General features: G+C 45.2%; 1 protein-coding gene across 2 annotated transcripts; it reads right to left on the bottom strand.

Moving 5' to 3' along the window:
• Positions 1–255: 255 nt before the first annotated feature.
• asxl1 (ASXL transcriptional regulator 1) lies at positions 256–20,069 on the bottom strand. Of its 2 annotated transcripts, XM_037772570.1 has the most exons (11): positions 19,600–20,069; positions 14,259–14,342; positions 12,491–12,610; positions 10,653–10,854; positions 8,133–8,302; positions 7,772–7,856; positions 7,457–7,623; positions 5,810–5,906; positions 5,219–5,324; positions 3,475–4,552; positions 256–3,379 (listed from the first exon to the last, which is right to left on the bottom strand). In XM_037772570.1, exons 1-11 carry the CDS (start codon positions 19,654–19,656, stop codon positions 806–808), a joined length of 4,740 nt encoding a protein of 1,579 aa, XP_037628498.1. In that variant the 5' UTR covers positions 19,657–20,069; the 3' UTR covers positions 256–805. The 2 variants fall into 2 exon arrangements, with proteins under 2 accessions (XP_037628498.1, XP_037628499.1); XM_037772571.1 differs by lacking the exons at positions 14,259–14,342; positions 19,600–20,069 and adding an exon at positions 12,704–12,840 and having other exon boundaries at positions 12,491–12,608.
• Positions 20,070–21,174: the final 1,105 nt, after the last annotated feature.

Below are 21,174 nucleotides of genomic sequence, written 5' to 3'. Positions count from 1 at the left end.
TCATCAGTTACACTGTGCATGTGTTATACCCAGAGGTCTTAATGCTCAGGCTGATCGGAATCCTTAAAAAAATTCCTAAATCCGGATCAGGATCTGGATCGCCACCAAAATCTGATGGATTCTTCATTGTGCCATACCCCACCCCTCCAAAAATCATTCAAATCCATCACGGACTTTTGATGGATTTCTCTCATACTGGAGGTGGTCATTATCTGCGATTCATTTATGTTCATCAAAGGCTCCGAGGACCCCGTCACCGTTCAATGATCACTTTATTAGTTCATCATATTTAACAGACAGGAGTTTAAGGGAACCATGAAATGAGTCAGAACACAAACCAGTGAAACGATGTCATTTACTCATTTTAATGGTTAAAAAAATACTTCTTTGCGCAAAGAGACAACAATAGGTCCCTGTTTGCTGAGGAAACGAGGGACCAAAACAATGATGGCCATCAAATGATGACAGGTGGAGCAAGATAAGATGAGGTAAATGTTTTTGAGGAAAGAAAACAAAAAAAAGGCACAATTTACAATCAACCATGCCCCAAATTCACAATAATAATAATAATAATGATAATAATATTAATAATAATAATAATATATAAGTACAGCTAAAAAAAAATCTGAAAATCTGCAACAACAAAAATACAGACCAATTATATTATACAAAGCAAATCTTGCCCGTCAGGCTCCTCCTGTGTGCTCAACCCTAATCAGGCTTCTGTACACTCCGGAGCCCCCCCCCCGTCCTGCTGCTGATACTGTACAGACAGCAGTTCTGAAGCGACAGGGGCTTCAACATACTATCTGACCACCAGACATGACACGCACAGTTTGGAGGGCCCGATGCAATCGTCATGGCAGAAGGCACCGCAGCCTTGGCACATGATCATTGCTTTGAGGCGGCACGAGCACTTGAGCGCCACCTCCTCGGCCGTACTGTCAGTAAAGGCCTGGATGCTGAGGGTGGTCTGGCCGGAAGCCAAGCGGGGGCGCAGATGGAGCACGCTGTCCGCCATGCTCCGGGTGAAACCGCCATTGTCCATCAGTGACACGTTGGCCGTGTAGCTTACTCCTCCGACGCCGCCGTGCTTGGGGAGCTTCCCGTACAGCTGGAAGGGGAGGACAGAGGCGGAGGAGGGGGAAGGGGAGGAGGAGGAGGAAGAGCCGGAGGAGTAGGCAGATTTGCCGTGCTCCTTCTTCGCCATCCTGGCTAAAGTCATCTCCATGTTCAGGAGTCCCTCCATCGCCCCTCCGCTTAGGTAGCCGTCCACAGAGCTCCCGGGCTCCTTTTTGGTAACACTCGTGAGTTTGATGGGGGATGATTTGGCAAAAGCCTGGCAAGAGGAGCGCGCGTTGATTTCATTCTTTACAGTGGTTGCAGGAGACAGCTGCAGTTGGTAAGAGTGTGGGAGCTGACACTGTGGGGGCCGCCAGTTGATCTGAATAGTAGGAACCACCTCTGTGGGGCAGGGGTCTGCGTGGTTAGGAGAGGGGCCGTTACGCATGGTCTGGCGGGTCGGCTGGGGCCTGTCTGGAGTGACCCCCTGCGAGGGCTGAGGACCATGATGAGAGTCTTTTATAAATGCGGACTCCACAGTGGTCTGAGAGCTAAGGTCTGACTTACTTCTGGAGGAGGATGAGGAGGGTGGCAGAGAGGTGATGACCGGGACAGCCCCGGGGGCCTGCTGAGACTGATACTGTGACGCAGCTGGGGCCTCCATCAGACAGGAGACCGGGCGACCTGTCGGAGACTTGTTGTGGATCTGAGAGGCCAGTTCTGGGCTGGGAGACTGGGCTGAGATCTCAGGCCTGTTACGAGGCCCTGGGGTCCTTGCCACTGGCGGTCTGGATTGGGGTCCTGGCAATCGGCTAATCTCCAGCCTGTTGGCAGAGTGAGAGGGTAGAACTTTCTCCAGGGCCAGACTACCTTGTAGTAGCTGAGTGACCAAAGGGTTATTGGCCTCCACACTGGACACTGGTCTGACTGAGCTGGCCAGTCTCTTGGAGGCAGCAGTTGGGTGAGTAACAGAGTGCTTTAAACCTCCACGACACTCCTCTTCAGTAGAGCTCTGTCTGGAGGCTCTACAATCATCGCCAGGCTCCATTTTGACCACAACGTTGGTGTCCCTGAGCCCCTGCGGGTGGGCTGTGGGCAGAGACTGGTGGTCCTGGGAATGGGGGCCACTGTGCTGAGGGTGAGGCAGGCCGTTGGGGAAACAAGGCTGAATGACGGTCTGACCTTGGCGGTTGGACACGTGGGCTTGGATGACTGGCTGCTGGTTCTGAGGAGGAGGGCTGCAGATGACCAGCTGGCCATTTCTCTGGATGCTCACTTGGGGGCCCCAGTCCCGGTCGGGCTGCTGCTGCTCATCCTCCTGGAGGTCATTCTCACAGTCTGAAGCTGTTTCCGTGGAGTCGCTATGTGTCCCGGCCTCGTCTTCTTTCTCTCCGCTAGAAGAGTCCACTTGTTGGGGAGAGGACGCGCCCGTTCGCCGTCTCTCTGCAGCCGAGCGAGAGAATACATCCTGGGGTTCTACGTGGTGGGATCCGTGCTGGATAACACCCAGCCCAGCCTCCTTCCCTTGTACCTTCTCTTTGGGCTGGCGGGAGCTGGCCAACGTCTGAATAACATCCACACCCTGAGCCCCGAACCTAGGAAGGGAATCTGGGATGGAGGTTGGGGCCAGTGAGGGTTTTTCACAACCCTGGTCAGCCATCTCTGAGGGGGCGTTAGCAGACTCGGGCACCTCGGGCTTTGGAGAGGGCGAGTCAGCTGCCTTGTCTGTGAGCCGATCGGAGGAACTCTGGACATTGGCTGATGTTGCTTCTACTTCCTCTCCAGCATCCGGCCCCCCAGCTGCCTCCTCTCGAGGAGGGCTTGGGGTCTGTGGGGTATCCAAGGACATGGAGGTTGAGGTAGTGGACAGGGAAGGGGACGGCTGGGGCGTGGGCTCTACATTGAGAAGCTGTAGTTGTGTTCCAGACGAATTAGAGCCTGAAGACGATCCCTGCTCCTCCATCCCACCACCTCCCCTTCTTCCACTTCCTCCTCCTCCTCCTCCTCCTCCTCCTCCTCCGGGCTCGACGGGTCCTGGGTGCTCTCGCGCTCGTCGTCCACTGCTGCTATCCGGTAGCCCAGCAGCATGCCGCAGCCTGGCGCCGGTCGGCCCTGTCCCTTCGCCAGTGGCTGCAACAGCAGCAGCGGCCTCGCGCTGGGCCCGGGCTTGCTGGGCACGGGCTTTGATGTCCGCCAGGGTGCGCGCGCCCCCCGTCCCCGACCGCCGCGAGCCCTCCCCGGGGGGGACGATCCGGGGACAGATCTGGTAGGTGGGGTGACCTTTGACCCAGGGAGGTTTGATTCTGGACAGTTGGATCTGGGACAGAGACATAAAGAGACAGCGAGTCAAACTTTACTTGGACAACAAGTCATTGCTAAACAGGCAAATCATTTTTGTGCACAAAGTCTTACCCGGATAGGCGGCACCTTGGGCTCCTCCGTTGTCGGCTGCGGCTTTTCTGAACGGACACTGTCAATTGTGGTACGAAAGGACTGACGGTCGTCAAGCCGCGGCCGCTTTTCGGGGAAGCTGGAGAAGGCCTGGGTCTCATCTGGCCTTCTCTTCTGCTCCTTGAGCTGAGCGCTGGAAACGGGGGTGGTGGCTGGGCTGGCTGAGGGGCTACTCTCACGGCTGCTGGTGGCGGTGCCTCCTGTGACGGAGGTGACCACGGAGGCGGTGTCATCCAGGGGATCGGCGGCGACCGCGGCACTGGAAGACGCCGAGGAGGACGAAGAAGAGTCCAGACCTGCGGCGAAAGGTCCCTGTCTGTCGGAAGGCGAGGAGGGCGAGGAGACAGGCGAGGAGGCAGACGAAGAAGAAGAGGAGGAGGAGGAAGAGGAAGGCGAGGAGGTGGAAGCCAGTACAGGTGCAGCCTCCTCTGGGAGCAGGCGGGCCGCAGCTTCGGGCTCTTCGTTTGCGCTGGTGGAGGCTGGGCTGGGGCTTGGGCTGGGAGTCGGAGTAGGAGTGGGAGTCGGAGTTGGAGTGGGAGTAGGAGTACGAGTAGGAGTAGGAGTAGGAGTTGGAGTTGGAGTAGGAGTGGGAGTAGGAGTAGGTGTACGAGTAGGAGTGGAGGCTGGCAATGTGACTGGCTCTGGAGTGGGAGAGGGCTTTGGCTCGATGGAGGTACTCTCTGCCGGGAGCTCCACACCGCACTCAGCCTGCAGCACCACCTCGCCTTGAACGACCGTGTTGTCGGACATGGGCGAGCCGATAGAAACTGCCGGGGCGTCCAGCGCGACACTGGCCTCGGCTGCTTCTGCAGACTGCAGGGCCGGAGGAGTGGCCTTGCAGAGGGTCCGGCGGGCCCTCCGACGCAGGTCGGCCCGCGTGCGCCTCCTCATCCTGCCGTCTCTCCTCCGCCGACCCACGCTGCGTCTCTTGGGGGCACCGGTTGCCGCCACGGCCACGTCACTGTCCAGCACACTGGCTGCTGCTTCGCTTGCTTCGCTCATGGTAAGCTTCAGAGACTCCTCTTGTGTCAGGCCAGACCTACGGGTACACAAACTACGCTTTAGCGCACTGTGGGAACACTGACATTTAACATCTTAGTGGTCTTAACTGATGAAGGTCATGCTCGAGTTGTCTAAACTACATGGAGGACGGCAAAGGAGATGACACGAACGGCTTAAAACATGCGGTCAAAAATGAATATCCCGTCCATCGAGGTAGGGCTGGGCAATATATCGATATCATGATATGAGACTACATGTCGTCTTAGATTTTGGATATCGTAATATGGCACAAGTGTTGTCTTTTAACAGTTTTAAAGGCTGCATTACAGTAAAGTGATGTAATGCCCTGAACTTACCAGACTGTTCCATTATCAGTCATTATAGCCACATTACTGATGATTATTTATCAAAAATCTCATCGTCTAAATATTTGGTAAAGCACCAATAGTCAACCCTACAATATCTTCACGATAGAGGTATTTGGTAAAAAAAATAAATAAATAACATAATTGATTTTCACCATATCGCCCAGCCCTACATCAGGGCTTTTCTAAATAATACTATTGATACTTGCACTAAAATGATCAGTCAACTAATAAATAAATCCTTTAAAAAGGGAACCACCCCAAACATGACAGAAAAACTAATATCGCTGTTGTGCGAACAGTGAATTCAGACTTGAATGAAATGGGTTGGCTCTTACTTTTGCCCATGGTACTCTTCAAAAAACTTTTCCTTCCACGCCTCTACCTTCTTCTCTTTCTCCATTTCTTGCCGGAAACGCACCTGCATCTCGTGGGTGAACTCACCTAAATGTGTCAAAACACATACGAAGGTTTAAAAAAAAAAAAAAAAGAGTATAGCTCCACAACTGAACTTTTTGAAGTGTATAAACCAGTATAATTTGGGGTATAAATCTCACTTAGCTGCCCTTCACTTGTTAAAATAAGCAGCTGCTGCTCAGTTGTAGTAATTGTTCCAGGACAGTGCTACCGTCAGCAGTATGAAGTCATGACATTCCCTGAATCAGGTCCCTGTATGGGCTGACTCACCGATATCATGTAGATGTGTTTTTAACATTGTATGGAATCCTTTTCATTCACACCACTTAAAGAATACTGGAGCACATTCCTGCTTGTTGTCTCTGCAGGCATTTATGATGTCTTCACCTTGTTCATAACAACCTTAAGATTAGCTCTTGCTTCTGCTATCACTACCTCCATCCCCACAGTTTCAAATCTAATGTGAATATATAAATCCTGGCAGCTTCTCCATGATTGACCAAATCACTTACCCTCCGCCAGCCTCTCTTTCCAGCTCTGGGAGGCATGGGTGAAGAACTCATTGTTGAGAGCCGAGCTACTCAGTCTGGCCATACCATCTGGTCCAATCTGCACGAGAGAGGGCACAATGCACGAATAGCAGTAAAACAATAATGCACCTCAAGGAATAAAGTGGCATCACATTGACCCTAACAATGACTAAACACACCGTGTGTGTGTGTGTGTGTGTGTGTGCCTGAACTCGGCTTCACAAAATTTAAATTACAGGATTCAAAAATACAACAAACAACTGGGCTAGCATATTGCAACCTGCCCTAAATTGCACACTAGTTCAGTTTGTCTTATATCCATCTCCACACCCACTGCTGACATTTTTGCAGCACGCAAATATATTTTTCCTTGTCACTTAAAATCACATACCCCCGCTCACTGCTTGACCCCTACTAAAGTAGGGCCAAAGGTTTTGCACTTTTGGAAAAATTTCAAAAATGTTGGGCACCCTGGATTTCTAACCCCCAAAAGGCACAACAAGACCACACTGTCAACCAACATACCAAATGTGAAGTTCCTAAGTTAAATAGTTTTAGAGTTCTACTCCGGAAACAAAATTTAAGTTGAAAAAAAATAACAGTTTTTGGCCAAAATGTCAAAGATTTTGGGCACCCTGGACTTCTAACCCCCCAAAAGGGGAAAGTGTGACACGCGAACAGATGGAAGGAGGGACACGCGGTGCGCTATATACCCCCGACTAGGTTGTCGCGGGGTTATAAAAATCCTTGGAAGTTTCATGTTAAAACAAATCTGACAAAATGTAGAAGTTTCTCTTGTATTGTAGTAGTCATTGCATTGTTGAGGTCCCGCCAACATACCCGCCCAAGCTCATCAGGAGCCGAATACTGATGTCTCTATAAGTACATTTGTGATCCAATTGACACATATTCTATTACACAGACTCGTAACAGTTATGGAAAGTTAAAATTACATCTCCTCTCTCGTATAATTCCCAAGCCTCTAGCTTAACGACTACTGCACTCATAGCAGCTGTCAATCATAACGTCTCACCCCCTTTTAATAGCATCAAATAACGAATTAAAACCAAACGGATCAGAAAAATTAACACTTGAACATGTATCAGCGTGATAAGAACTACCTAAAATGAAAGAAACCATCTTTGGGAAAAGCTTATTTTGACGTGTACTTTGACTTTTTTAATTTTGTCCAAGTCTCATCCGCTAACATGGAGGGGGGGGGGGATTCATGACCTATCCTGCAGCCAGACACCTAGGGGCGATCGAGAATTTTGGCTTCCCGGTCATGTTGTCCATCTTTATTTACAGTCTATGACCGTTGATCACATATCAAAAGGTGATAACCAGGAAGAGAAGTGTTTCATGTTTGGGCCTTTTTCTCTTTTAATTAACAGCAAATAACACCCATTTAGCTTTAAATGTACAATTTTGAATGAATTTGACAGCTGAAATAGGTGCAGAGCCATTGGCCTGTCATGTTGACTCCTGCTACTGCACTAAATGTCCAAAACACTGTTTTTATTTGTTTTCTCATTTCTAATGATATGTGTGAAAGCTATATTCGTGTATGCAGCATCACTACAGACATAAAAGCTGGGGATAAACCGGAAGGACAGGATCACAACATACCTGTCGGTCCACCTCTGGCAGCAACTGCAGCAGCTGCTGCTGCGAGTGTGTGGGGAAGGCTGAGAAGGTCCGCACATTGATGAGGGCTCTGATGTTGGTGTTGACCAGGATGGAGCCTGGTGTTTCGAAGTCTACATCCACCCCTCCCCGACTCCTCTTCATGGGCCCTGCCACAGCAAAAAAAATCCTATTTGTATTCTTTCTGCCAGTTGTGTTTAATAATTAGGATAACGTTGAGGCTGTTCAGCATTCTGAATTCTTGCTTTCATTACTGGTGTGTTGTTAATGTTCTCAGGACAATAGAGTGGTTCTTACCTGAGGGAACGTGCTCTCCATTCACTTTAAGAGGGGTGAGGACAACACGAGGCATCATGACTGCTTTCTTCCTCTGCCTCCCTGACTGTAGCGACACAAATAGTGGGATGGACAGGTGGACACAGTAGACAGTTCTACAGTCAGTATATCAGGCAGAACTGTCCCTCTACAGATCAAGTCAACACATGGCATGACAGGGGAGACAAGGATAATCTCTTTAACTCGTCAGGAGCTACACTTTTCATATCCAACTCTAAAACAGTGTGCCAAATGACACTGTAGAATTCAAATCCTTGACTACTGAACACATGCTGTAATTTCCATTGTAAACAGTCAGTGGCTTTCACACATTGGTGCTGACCTGTCTTGAGCGGCTCAGTCTGGTCTGGGTGTGTTGAGCGTGTTGGGTCTGCTGCGCGTCTATGCGTCCCTGCTGTCCTGCTGCCCTGCTGAGGCGGGTCTGGGGCTGGTTGATGGGAGGGGGCGGTTCCGTGGAGCAGGAGGCGCTGGACGAGCTCTCATCCACCGAAGCTTCAGGTCAGAGAAAAACATATTTACAACTGCACTCAGTGGCTGACGCACCTCCTGCTGTTGGCAGCATTTAACAGCAAACAACATTAAACTTTCACATGACCAGTGATGTTGATCACGGGACCCACAGGTGGTCATTTGAGTGGGTCCCAGGGAAACTTTAGGGGTCCCCAATACATTTTTTTTTTGCTAAAGTGAAGATACTGGCATCATATGAAACTACAAAAGATAAGGAATCCATTGGTACCAACCAATGTCATACTAGCTTGTCGCGAAGGAGGTCAAATAACGCTCCAAACGTAAGCTAAATTTTGAAAATCTGTCATGGCCATTTTAAAAGGGGACCCTTGACCTCTGACCCCAAGATATGTGAATGAAAATGGGTTCTGTGGGTACCCACGAGTTTCCCCTTAACAGACATGCCCACTTTATGATAATGCCATGCCGTTTGGGTTAAGTCACAGTCAAGTCAGAGTTTGCCATGTTATGATTTGAGCATATTTTGTTATGCTAAATGCAGTACCTGTGAGGGTTTCTGTACAATATTTGTGATTGTTTGTGTTGTTAATTGATTTCCAATGATAAATATATACATGCATTTGCATAAAGCAGCATATTTGCCCACTCCCATGTTGATAAGAGTATTGAATACCTGACAAATCTCCCTTTAAGGTACATTTGGAACTGATAAAAAATGTGCGATTAATTGGCTTAATTGATTAATCGCAATTAACTATGGACAATCATGCGATTAAATATTTGAATTGATTGACAGCCCTAATTTACTTATGTTTATATTTAAACTATATTGTAACTGCGCTGTTTTATGTCTTAGATTAGGAGGATCTAGATCGAAGATTTTCATTGCCAATGACTGCTTTGCTAGAATTGACAAATGACTACTAAAGAACCTTGAACCTCGGAGTGTGGGTCGGGAAATCACGGACGTGGAAAGTATGTCCGAGGCTTGAGAGTAGTTTAATGTGTGCGTAGCGAGTGTGTGGTTGAGCGACAGAGAGTGCGTAACAGTGGATGTGCTCAGAGCAGACAGTGTTGGTGACACACACATCACTTCTAAAATGAATCTGGCACCACAGGTTATCAGGGGGAAAAATAATGAGTGTCCCCTGGACACGTCGACGGTGAGTTTACTGCATTCTTTCAGATTTTAATGGGTCAAAGACGCAGGACGTGTACCTAGCAAAATCACTGCAAGATATTTACTAAGAAAAGACACATGCTGCTCTTCCTGAAACTCATCTTTAAGCTGGGGACACACCAACGCAACATCAGAACTAGCAGCGACGAAGGCCGACAAGTTGCACCCAGTCACACCGCAAAGACTACAGCCGACGGCTGGTTAGGACGGATGTTCTGCGCCTGCGTGAGATGAAATAACTCCACACGAGCAGGTCGCGATAGTCTGTATGTCATTCAAAAAAGGAAACCGGAGGATCGAGGACTGTGGATATACAAGCCGTTGTTATGATACGCACATGAAACAAAGCGACATTTGCCGACCATTTTCACACCACTCTCACTCACCACTTAGCTTCATGCCAGACGGCAAACTGTCTGACGGCCGACCGTCGGCTTGGTGTGTCAGGAACATTACATCCCAACTTTGACTCTGACAAACACTGCAGCGACAAGTATCTCATATTTTTTTATCTTCTTTATCTTAGCAGAGTTCATAAACGAGCAGCTTCCATCTGAGCTGGAGTTCCTTTCCTAGTGTTTTGGCTTATATTAACAAAGCTAAATTCACAGTTGTTTAACTGAACCTTTACGATTGTCGCACCATGCCTTCGGCAAAGCTCAGTGAGCCTCTGATTCGAAGCAGCAGTCTAACAAAGAACCCCTACAACCTAAAAGGCCAATTCAAACCTTCTGCGTCCCCGAGGGTCCACTTTGGTCTGTGTGACGTAAATATCATCATCCGCTCATGTCCGTGAGGGTACACGTCTAAAATTAAAAGACATAATTCGTCTTTGAAGGAACACAAAGACAGCCAAATGGCGTTGAACTCAACCAACTGGAATGGGTGTGGATCGGGAAATGCACATGCATGGACCCGTTGGTGAACCCTACAGTAGTATGAATGGAGCCGAGTGCACGTCCGCAAGACTGGAACACGTCCGCAGCTGTCCGCGGAAAGGAAGTTTGAGGCTTAAGGAATGATTAAACTCAATGTTTCTACAATAGATGAGTAAATTAAAGACCATTTTTTGACAAGGAGTTGTTTCAGGGCACAGCTTGGGGCGACTACCCCACCGTTATGGAAAAAACCCTATTGGAGAGGCCTCAGGTGTGTGTAATGAGAGGTCTCTGGTGTGTGGTGTCCTGTTACCGTCATTGTCTCCGCTGGCAGCGGCGGTGGTCTCAGTGGAGTCGCAGCTTTCCTGCTCAGCGGCCTCGTTGGGGCTGACGGAGGACACCACCGCGCCCGCTGCAGTTGTGCCGCTGCTGGAAGCCGGGGCGGTGGTGCTGCTGGCTGCCTCTGTTGGTGTCTCCGACTCCGATGTTGTTTTTGTCCACTGGAGGGCGTTCTTCTACAGAGCGTGAAGAAAAACAGTGTTGTCTGCATGTGAGACGCACATCAGAAGGCTTTCTCCTATCAAATGATTTTGTGGTCATGCGTCAAAATTGGTTGCTACATTAAAGTATTCAAAATAATATGCGATTTAACAGATTGGGTAACCCTGTGGTGTATATATCCCTATTAGCAGTAACAGCCACCTATCAATGCTGACTTCCCTTGGTGTCCATACTGACTGGATTATTCACTTTATTCTCAGCTGTAGAAATGATTGTGGGCGTAACTTCCGGTGAGGTAGCGGAAGTAGCAGTAAGCTAGTTAGTTCCATAGGCTAACCATAGCGGCTAACCATCAGCGGCACTTCATTTGAAAAGTAATTCACCTTAATTTTACAAAATCCTGCTTTATTTTTAACATTTATTTAACCAACGTTAAACTAGCATTTTCTAAAATGTCCTTTGCGGAGCTGTGGTACGTTGTTCCGTACACTTTACGCCCGTCGGCACCACGCCAGGCAGCACTCCTCTGTTGTTAAGAGCCAGACAAGCATGTTTGTGTGCTCATTCTCCGGGGGGAATATCCATTAGACAGTCTACACTTTGACTGATTTTTGAACCAAGAGTTTTTAAGAAAAGTGGGGAAAAGTAACGCCTCCGCCTGTGTATAAAAGATCATTAAGCTTTAACGGTGTTCCGTACAGAGCGCATAACATGATTTCAACGGCGATTAATGAACATTTTAAATGTCACAATATTCAATTGATGTCATAAACGTTAACTTTATTGACCTTTTATCAAATAACACTGCTATACTACATCAATATTGGGTGCAGGACTTGCAAACAGCGTCTGTGTTGACAGAGTTGCTGCTGCAGTGCCAAGCAGTCAGTGCGCACCATTGATGTTAAAAATGCACATTTTAAAGCATTTATTCAACAAAGGGTAATATATTTAACAACTTTTGATAGAATAATAATCATTTCATACAGACTACAGTACTGTGAGTAGCATAAATTAAGTTGAAATGTACATTTTCGCTGCTCTAGTCATCTCCCCTCTCAAGCTGCAGTCGGGACTGGAGCTTCCCTTCCAGGCGCTGTGGGCGCACGGTGCGCACCTCACAAACTGACTGAAATCTCACAGGAACTAATGGTGGAGGTCTCTGGCTTGGTTGGGAATGAAAGAGGGGGAACTGAGGATGACACGCATATAAATGTTATGCACGATCTAGAAGTATTTATTCAGCGATTGGCGGAAAAATGTCATCTGTACGGAACATCGTTAGTGTACAGAATATAGTTAGTGTACGTTAGTTGGGCTTTAAAGAGCAGTTCCAAAGACCACTTTTTCATGTCGTCCTCCCATCCCTCCATAGTAGAAGGCAGAGCTATGATAACATTAATAACATTAACAATAAGTCAGTCTGCAGGTGGACTTCCATAGAAAAGAGTTCCAAACAAAGATACTCACTATGCAACCTCTGTACTATCTTGAGTAACTGTCTCAAAAAAAAAAATGTTTTCCCCAAATGCAACTTTTTGGAGCAACTTTCTGCTGACACCAATAATGATGGTGATGTAATCTTACATAAAGGAGATTTAGCAGCAGAGTGGTGAGGCGTTGAGAGAGAAGAGGACTGTGTCTGTGTACCTTGAGAGTGAACAGGCTCATCCGTCCAGGCAGCTTAAAGAAGATGCTGTTCTTGACTCGGTCTCCCCTCACCTGGGAGTGCAGCATGGTGACCAGGCAGGCCAAAGGGGCTGTACCACTGCGCACACACACACAGTTACGGTCAGTTCCAACTCACGTGACTGAACACAATGGACTAAAGACATAAAGACAAATTGAAATCTGAAGACGTACTAGTGCTACCCGGTGATGACAGCTATGGTTGGGCGATATGACGATACACTGCACACTGTGAGACAATAAGTCAACTGTGAGAGATGTTGTCACACCATTTATATTTTGGTATCCATCCCTTTAAAAAGGGACTCTATGTAAGAATCAGAAACTGCTTGTTAACAGCGACACCTGTGGTCGTTAAGTCAACGAAAGTCAGCGCCCTGTTGCTCGCGCTCGCTCTGCATAGACATGAACGAGCATTGATCAACACAGTGAGGCGCCACACGTCAGCTAAAACCAAAATATCACTCTATATTTCTGTTCTGTTATGTGCACATTATGGTTATTGCTTTTGCTCTGTTCTTATTGTTGTTTACTTTGTATTCATTTTATTATGTACATGTTCAGCGCTTTGGTCTACTGCGGCTGTTTTTAAACATGCTATACAAATAAAGTTTGACTTGACTTGATTTGTTCAGGGGGTGCATGTCCACTCACTTTGCAAACAAGTCTGGCAGTTCTGTTGCTGTGATCAATTTATCCCTTTTACGACACAATTCAGTCAGATTAATGCTCGTGTGTGATCATTGGACATGCATAACCTTGTTTACAAATAGCTATGGGACTGAAAATATTAATGAGTGAGTATGAAAATGGGTGTATGGTGTATTTATGATGCTTTCAGCTTTGCACTTAACAACACATTTTATCGGCTCCTCCATTTGGAGTGGATTTTCTTTGGTACCGTATCATTGTTATCAACTTAAAAATAGGCATTACTTTGGATTGACAGGGGATATCAATGCTGCCTGCCATCTTCCTGCCAATTGACAAATCAGTCAAATAAATTCACTATGCCCAGGGGTACATCTAATTGTGTTCTTTTGCGGCACCCAATTTCCCCCCCAAATCCAAAGATTCCCTCCCAGCTCAAGTTGACGTCTTGAGATTCATTAAAAGTTCACATTTGAATCGTTTCAAAACATCAACAGAGCTTGGCACAACAACATAATATTGCGTGTATTGTTATGGTGAAACGGTGACTGTGATGTTTTCCACAATTACAGTATAGGGGGCATTGTGTTTGTCTTTACCATGAAAGCACAATGCACCAAGAGCAAACACAGGCCTTAGAGAATATGAAAGAGCATGAAGAACAGGACAAGTGTTTGGTTACAGAAGAGAAGTGATTAGTGTATGCAATAAAAGGTCTTACCTCCTGTTTAGGCCAGCAGCAGGCCAAGGGGTCCATGTAGAAGGAAATAAAATAAACAAAATTCTGTTAGAGCCACACTGATTAACATGTTCAGTTGATGTGTGCGCTGCTAAAAAAAATAATAGGCAAATACAAAATATAATCAACAAGCCATATTCAAATGCAATGATCTACACCAAATTGAACGATGGACAAATGCCTGATGAGCCACAGCGTCACTGCGCTTTTTATTTGCTAACATCATTTACTGAAGTCAGGTTCAAGAGAACAACTTTCTTTTGTAACAGTAGCAGCTGTGTTTGTGTGTGTGTGTGTGTGTGTGTGTGTGTCTGTGTGTGTCTGTGTGTGTCTGACTGACCGCATTTCCTTCAGCCCCTTGGTCTGGATGACGTGGAGGATTTGTTTGGGAGTCATGGGTGCATCAGAGAAGTTCTCCAAAACCTGGAAAACATCCACATTGTTTTTAACCACACAGACTGATGAATACTTCTGCACTGTTAAGATGTAAAGAAATAACTCTGAACACATGGCAAATCAAGATCTATCTAGACCCGAGAGCAATTCCCCTTTCTCCTAGTGATTTAACATCATCGACTAACTCAAAAATGGTCTTAGAGCTATTTTAAAGAAGCGATACATTGCCAAAACAGACAAAATTATTTTTTTCCCCATTATTTATTAGGGCTATTAAAAGCATATAAAGCAAGCTGGTATAGTTATAGACTAACATCTAGGCTAGTCTTTACAGCAGAGTTTGACAATAACAATATCAGCAGAAGCAAGTGTTTGTTAGGGAGAAAGAGAGAAAGCAAGAGAGAGAAAGCAAGAGAGAGAGAGCGAGAGCGAGAGAGAGAGAGAGAGAGAGAGAGAGAGCGAGAGCAAGAGAGCGAGAGAAGCAGCTGGAGCAAGGAGTAAGGTCAGCAGGTTTTTCATTTCTGAAACACAAAACGCACAAAGATTCACAATTCTGATTAAAGCCCAGCTTAAGCCCCATTTCTACCACAAGAACTTTCCCCCGGAACTAAGAACCTTTTGAGGAACTCATTGCGTTTCGGCCGCAGGGACCACGGTGTAAATTAAGTTCTGGGGACATTTTACGGGGCCTTTTTACCCCCCAAAAAAACCCTACTCGGGGGTGGTAGTACTTTCGAAAAGTACCGGAACTTTCGGGGTGGAGTTTGCAGGGATGACCGCCGCTGACCGTCGGCAAACACACGCGCGCGCACACACACACCAACTCGTGTACCGCTTCATTCGTAAAAAAGGAAGTGCTCGATTTAGCATTTTAGGATGAAGGGAGAGCATTTCTCTTTGTCTGATAACATTGAAGGTAAAGTTAGGCTCTGCTGTCGGCCTCCTCCGATTGTTTCACGGCGGTTACGTTCTAAAGCACAAATAAATAATCATCAAACACTCAACAGATGATTTACTGTGGAGACAGACGCTCTTAGATTCATTTGCATCCTTCATTTGCCTGCATTTCATTCAATACATCCAACGTGCATCAGTAAATATAGGCAGCAACAAATATCGTCGCAGTGAGACAAAACGCTTTTTTTCAGATGAAACGGGCGGACACTGAACTGCAGGCTGCAGAGTGTGTTTACTGCTGTGACCACCGGCAGCCCTTGTCCCATGTTGCTTTTACATACATCAGCGGAATAATTTGCCTAATTTTCACAGGTCTTTAGAACACGGTGGAAACGCAGACAACAGTGGGCTGAAGGAACCTTTTAGTTCCTGGAAAAGTATTTCCAGGGACTAAACGTTCCCAGGTTTGTACTGAATTTTTGAGGTTGATATTTGAACGTTGAAAATGTATGCACATGTTAATGGATGGTATATGGACTTGCTTTTATATAGCGCCTTTTTAGTCTTCCGACCACTCACTGACTGAACCGCCGATCTTCCGATTAGTGGGCGACCTGCTCTATCTCCTGAGCCACAGTCGCAAACAACCAACTGTATGTAGCAAGCAGGACATATTTTAAATAGAAAATAACCTTGACTGTAAATTTAAATCCGTACTTGAACATTAAGTGAATTTTTGATAAGTTAAAATAATGTCATCAATGACTAATTCATCTTTTTGTATTTATCCATCATTTACCCATACGCTTTTGTTTCTGCCCATTCCATGCAAATGAAAGGAAAGCCTTTTCCAGCCAATCTTTCTTGTCAACAGATTAGGAATGCTAATTATAAAAAAAATAATTCTGACCGATAGCCGACACTCATTAACCTAAAAGATTAGTGCCTTGCATTCAGAGGTGCTGTGGTTGAAGTGCCAAACAAGCCACCCAACTGCAACGATAAGCCGATGCACCAACAGGTTAAACCCATCATTTATCGCCAGCTGCAGTGTATGTGCAAAACAAACAACTGAGTCCCCAGTTCACCCGTCCGAGAGAGTTACCGTAGCCGCCACGATGCTGCGTGCATTGTCGTGGACACATGCAGCCACTTTTCCAGTAAAAGGCTGCACCGCATCATTAAGTTTAGCAGCAAGGTTGTTAGCTATGTGTCTGCCTGGCGTACTCTGTCAGGAGCTGCGGTTGAAAAGTATTTTTGCTTAGGAAAGTTCCTTTTAGAGTGAAATGACCCGCAAGTATCTAAGTGGCAGCCACGATAACAGCTGATTGAATTCTCTAAATGCTAAGGAAAGGTGATTCAATACTTTCTTTCTTCTCATCTCCTTTAGTATAGGTTAAAATGGACCATCCTTTACGAGAGGAAAGGAGAGAACAACATCCCACAATTCCTTGCGGCCGCAACCTTTAAAGCAACGCACCATTCTGCCGTTCATGAAAACAAACGATATACTTATCTTGCATATTATTTTCATACAGTCATATACTAATTGGGATTCATCTTGACAAATATGAGTGAACCTCATCCAACGTTTATCAAAACATATATCTCCTTCCAACCTCTCCCCAGGCACAACGTTTAACCATGACTAGCTCGAAATCCACAAAACCAGCATGAAAATGAAAAAAATCGGAAACGATTGCATGACGGTCTATTGAGCACAGCCGTATAGAGAGGCATAGTCCCGCCCCTTCCAGTGGACCAATTTGGGACCTTCCTTCAGAAAAAATATGAAAGTAGTCAACGGCGAGAGAGAAATATTTTTTTGATCCCGTTTGAAACGTGTAATTCATGGCAGATTTCAAACGGGATCAAAACAATATTTGTTATATATGTATATATGTTATATATTATTTTCCCTCAGCGCGATGTAGGGTGCAGAAGGTAAAATATCTCCCCAAAAAGAGCGCAAGGAACGGCATTCACTGCTTCTAGGGAACAACAACAGTTGCAGCTGTTCTCATTGGTTGTGCTTTGAAAGGTCATCGACAACTGAGATCACAATTGAAATAATTTGAACTTTGAGCGCAGCGCTTGGTGGCGATTTACTGCTGTGCGCCACGCCAATGGTATCACTTCAGCCTAGTTGGGCGGCACCACTCTCGCCATAAGAAAAAAATGGCACAGCCAGAGCAGAGCAATTTTACCGCTGATCAAGTGTAAACGTGTTGACGCTCATAAAGACACGGAGGTTTTCTCCCTCTCTTTTCCTGTGTGTAAGCGTGCATATATGTGCATTAGGCGTGAGTTTGTTTCCCCGAAAAAAGTAAATCGGATGTGGTGTGAAAAAATCTGAGATTTTATTTTTTAGGCCATATCGCCTAGCCCTTACTACAGTGCATGGGGTGTGGCACTTGAACATTGGCTATGGCAACTCCCACCTGCATTGACGTGAACTAATGTTTAGCCCACCCTATTTACGAACAGTGAAGAATATCAAAAACAAATTTCTCTCTCAAAGCTTTAACAAAAATTGGCCACGATAAACTCATAAAAGCAGAATATGTAGCTAAGTGCAATCCAGTACAAAGCACTGGAATGCACTTAAGATTGTATTGGTGTACCTAATAAGAGTGAGACCACTATGAGGAATATGAAAAAGGACCATGAAACTGAATCCTTCTCATATACTTCATCTGCAGTCAGTATAAAGCACGGATGTGCTTTCAAAAGTAATTCCTTTATTTGACCTTCTCTGTTCAAAAATAAGGAGTGAATAGCACTGATTTCATAGTATGCAGCACCTTCATGTTTTGGAATTGATGTAATTGTACACTGCTGAGAGACAGTGAATGCATTTCTCTTCTTTTACCAGCTGTACTGAGTAGAAAGCATGGGGCCTATCTGGCCAAAACAGACCCAAGTAGCTAGTGGACCCATTGCCCTCACACTGGGGATAAACACTAAACACTAAGGAAAACCACACCTGATCACAATTCTACACAATCCTAAATTTACTCATGCCACATGTACACAACTGCACGGTTGTCCATGTGGTTTTTAATTAACTAAATATACAGTATATATTAAAGTTCACTTCCTGTGGAAATAATCCCACCACTATAAGCTTCATAAAAGCAGAATATGCAGCTGAGCTTTGTACTGGATTGCACTTAAGATTTTATTGGTGCACCTAATAAATGTGAGACCACCATGAGGAATATGAAAAAGGACCACGAAGCTGAATCCTTCTCATATACTTCATCTGCAGTCGGTATAAAATACGGATGTGCTTTCAAAAATAATCAATTATTCCTTTATGTGACCTTCTCTTTTCAAAAAATAGGAGTGAATAGCACTGATTTCATAATATGCAGCACCTTCATGTTTTGGAATTTATGTAATTGTACACTGCTGAGAGACAGTGAATGTCTTTCTCTTCTTATACCAGCTGTACTGAGTAGAAAGCATGGGGCCTATCTGGCCAAAACAGACCCAAGTAGCTAGTGGTCCCATTGCCCCTCACACTGAGGATAAACACTAAACACTAAGGAAAACCACACCTGATCACAATTCTGCACAATCCTAAATGTACTCATGCCACATGTACACAACTGCACGGTTGTCCGTGTGTTTTTTAATTAATTAAATATACAGTATATATAATAAAGTTCACTTCCTGTGAAAATAATCCCACCAGTTTACTAGTGTTAAACGTCACACCTCTTTCCTAAATATCCAGTTGCTTCTCGTTGATCTTGAGACAGATCTTGGTTGATTTAACTAACATTAACAGCACATTTCTTTATTATGTCCCTGCACCATCTGTACTAACAATACAGCTGAGCTAGCTGGTGGCTAACGTTAGCTCTTAGCTGTTATAACGGTATATCAGCATAATGAGCTAACGCTAATAGCCTGCTACAAGTTAGCCTTCACATTAACATTATAAGTTTAACGAGGTCACGTTTTACTGACTGGGTTTGTTCACATTAAGTGCAGAACCGTGTGTGGTCTCTTGTTGTATACTCAGGTTGCTAACATGGTAATTAGCGTAGTGCTATCTAGCTAGCTAACTGCTAGCCTAGCAAACAAAGAGCTCCAAACAGGAGGAGGTGGCTGCTAGCATGCTAGCCAGCGTTAGCATGCTGCGTTACGTAGCTCTTTATGTGTCAACAGCCAGACAAGACATGCAGCACATGTAGAATACAATGTGCCCTGCAGGTACATTTAATCCAAACACAACCTGCCTGTAGCTCTGCTATCAGCTAGCTGATAGTAGAGGCAGTGGTCGTGAGGAGAATGAACACAACAAACACACCTGGATCCATCACTGCACATCTATTCACACATCATGTCCATGCAGCTGGGAGAGAAAGTGTTTTACCATGCGAGCTGCCTCAGCCCAGGTCCGCTCCTTCTTTCTCTTTTGTTTGTCCTTCATTTCCTCTGCTGGTGCTGCTGCTGTGTCTCTGCGGCTGTCCTGTCCTGCTGGGTGTCTACAAAGCAAACCTCAATGCGATGGCGGTTCAGCTAGCTGCTTAGCAAAAATGGCTAACTAGCTCCGTCCTAGGTGAACTGTGTAGACCCAGAACAAGACGTCCCTTTTTATACCTCGAAACGATGCTATCTATGGTGTCCGCTAGTGTCTGGTGATAATCCTCGCTCTTGTTGTTTCCACTGCCTCGTTTTAAACTAGCTCAACACACATCGTCTCTCGGTAGCACAGGATCAGTGGTAGTGAGTGCAGAGCTGCTGGCTGGCTGGTGCTGCAGGACAAGCCTCTTTGGAAGGAATGCAACAACCAGGTCAAAGGTCAAACCCTCCGCAGGAATGCAACAAAACAACCTCCAGCCCCCTCCCCTGCATGCATGCACATAGTACATTTTGAACAGATGCTGCATACAAATAATCATTTTATGTCTTTGTTTGGATTGAGCCTTCCATCCTCCACCACACAGATATTACTGTAATGTGGACTGTAATGCTGTGCAATATGCTGCCTTCCACTGTGTAATTGTCTGAAATATATTAATTATTTATTTTTTTAAATATTTACAAGCTTTTTTAACATGGTCATGGAGCATATTACTGTATATTTGTATTATATGCAGAGGGTAATTTAGTTTATTTATCGACTACACTGAGGGCGTTTTATATTTTAATAATTTATTTATGTTGTGTTGAGTTGAATGTGCTACTTATTTTGTACTATAATTACCTTGTGCCTTTTCTACCTTTTTTCTTTTCTTAAAGCTGACTCAGTGTAAACTGCTCAGAATTCCAATGTACTTAGGTGCAAATGCTAAATAAAACTCTTGAATCTTATATATTCTCACTTACTTTACACTATTCTCACTATTCCCACTTACACTATTCTCACTTACTTTACACTGTACATCCTATATACCAATTTATAGACTGCACATATGTACATATTACATTTATTTATTGTACATACTACATTTATTTATTGACGGACTGTACACACTATGTTCACCCATTCACTCTGTATCTTTTATATCTCTATTTATTGTTTTTATAATTTTTGTATACCTTTACCGCTCCTGTGTTTCACACTGTTTGCTGATGTTGCTGCTTTGACACCTGAATTTCCCTGCTGGTATTAATAAAGGTTCATCTTATCTTATCTTACCTTATCTTATTTTATTATCCAGGGTTGGAAATTAGCACCAGCCACCACCAGACAAATGCTGGTAAAATATGCAAATGGTATCTAGATTTGCTTCCCTCACCAGCCAAAAATTAATCAATGGTAATCTATTGTAGTGGCTAGTAGATTTTGGAGTCCACCAGCCACAGTGGCAGGTAGACAAAAAAAGTTAATTTCCAATGCTGGTATTAACCACATAATATATAACAATAGAGTCCATCTACTAGATCACCAACATGTTGTGTAATTCATAATAATGGAAAAACTGATACAGAAGCTTACTGAGCA

This window comes from Sebastes umbrosus, chromosome 6 (genome assembly GCF_015220745.1).
Source record: "Sebastes umbrosus isolate fSebUmb1 chromosome 6, fSebUmb1.pri, whole genome shotgun sequence".
NCBI classification, from domain to species: domain Eukaryota; kingdom Metazoa; phylum Chordata; class Actinopteri; order Perciformes; family Sebastidae; genus Sebastes; species Sebastes umbrosus.
The sequence above is the reverse complement of the archived record's forward strand: the minus strand, read 5'-3'. Positions and strand labels throughout refer to the sequence as shown.

Coding starts and splice junctions, on each gene's coding strand:
- asxl1 (XM_037772570.1), bottom strand. CDS start 19,656: ATGAAGGACAAACAAAAGAGAAAGAAGGAGCGGACCTGGGCTGAGGCA. Junction 7,624..7,771: donor TGGAGAGCACGTTCCCTCAG/GTAAGAACCACT, acceptor TTGCTGTGGCAG/GGCCCATGAAGAGGAGTCGG. Junction 5,907..7,456: donor TGCCAGAGGTGGACCGACAG/GTATGTTGTGAT, acceptor TCTCTCGTGCAG/ATTGGACCAGATGGTATGGC.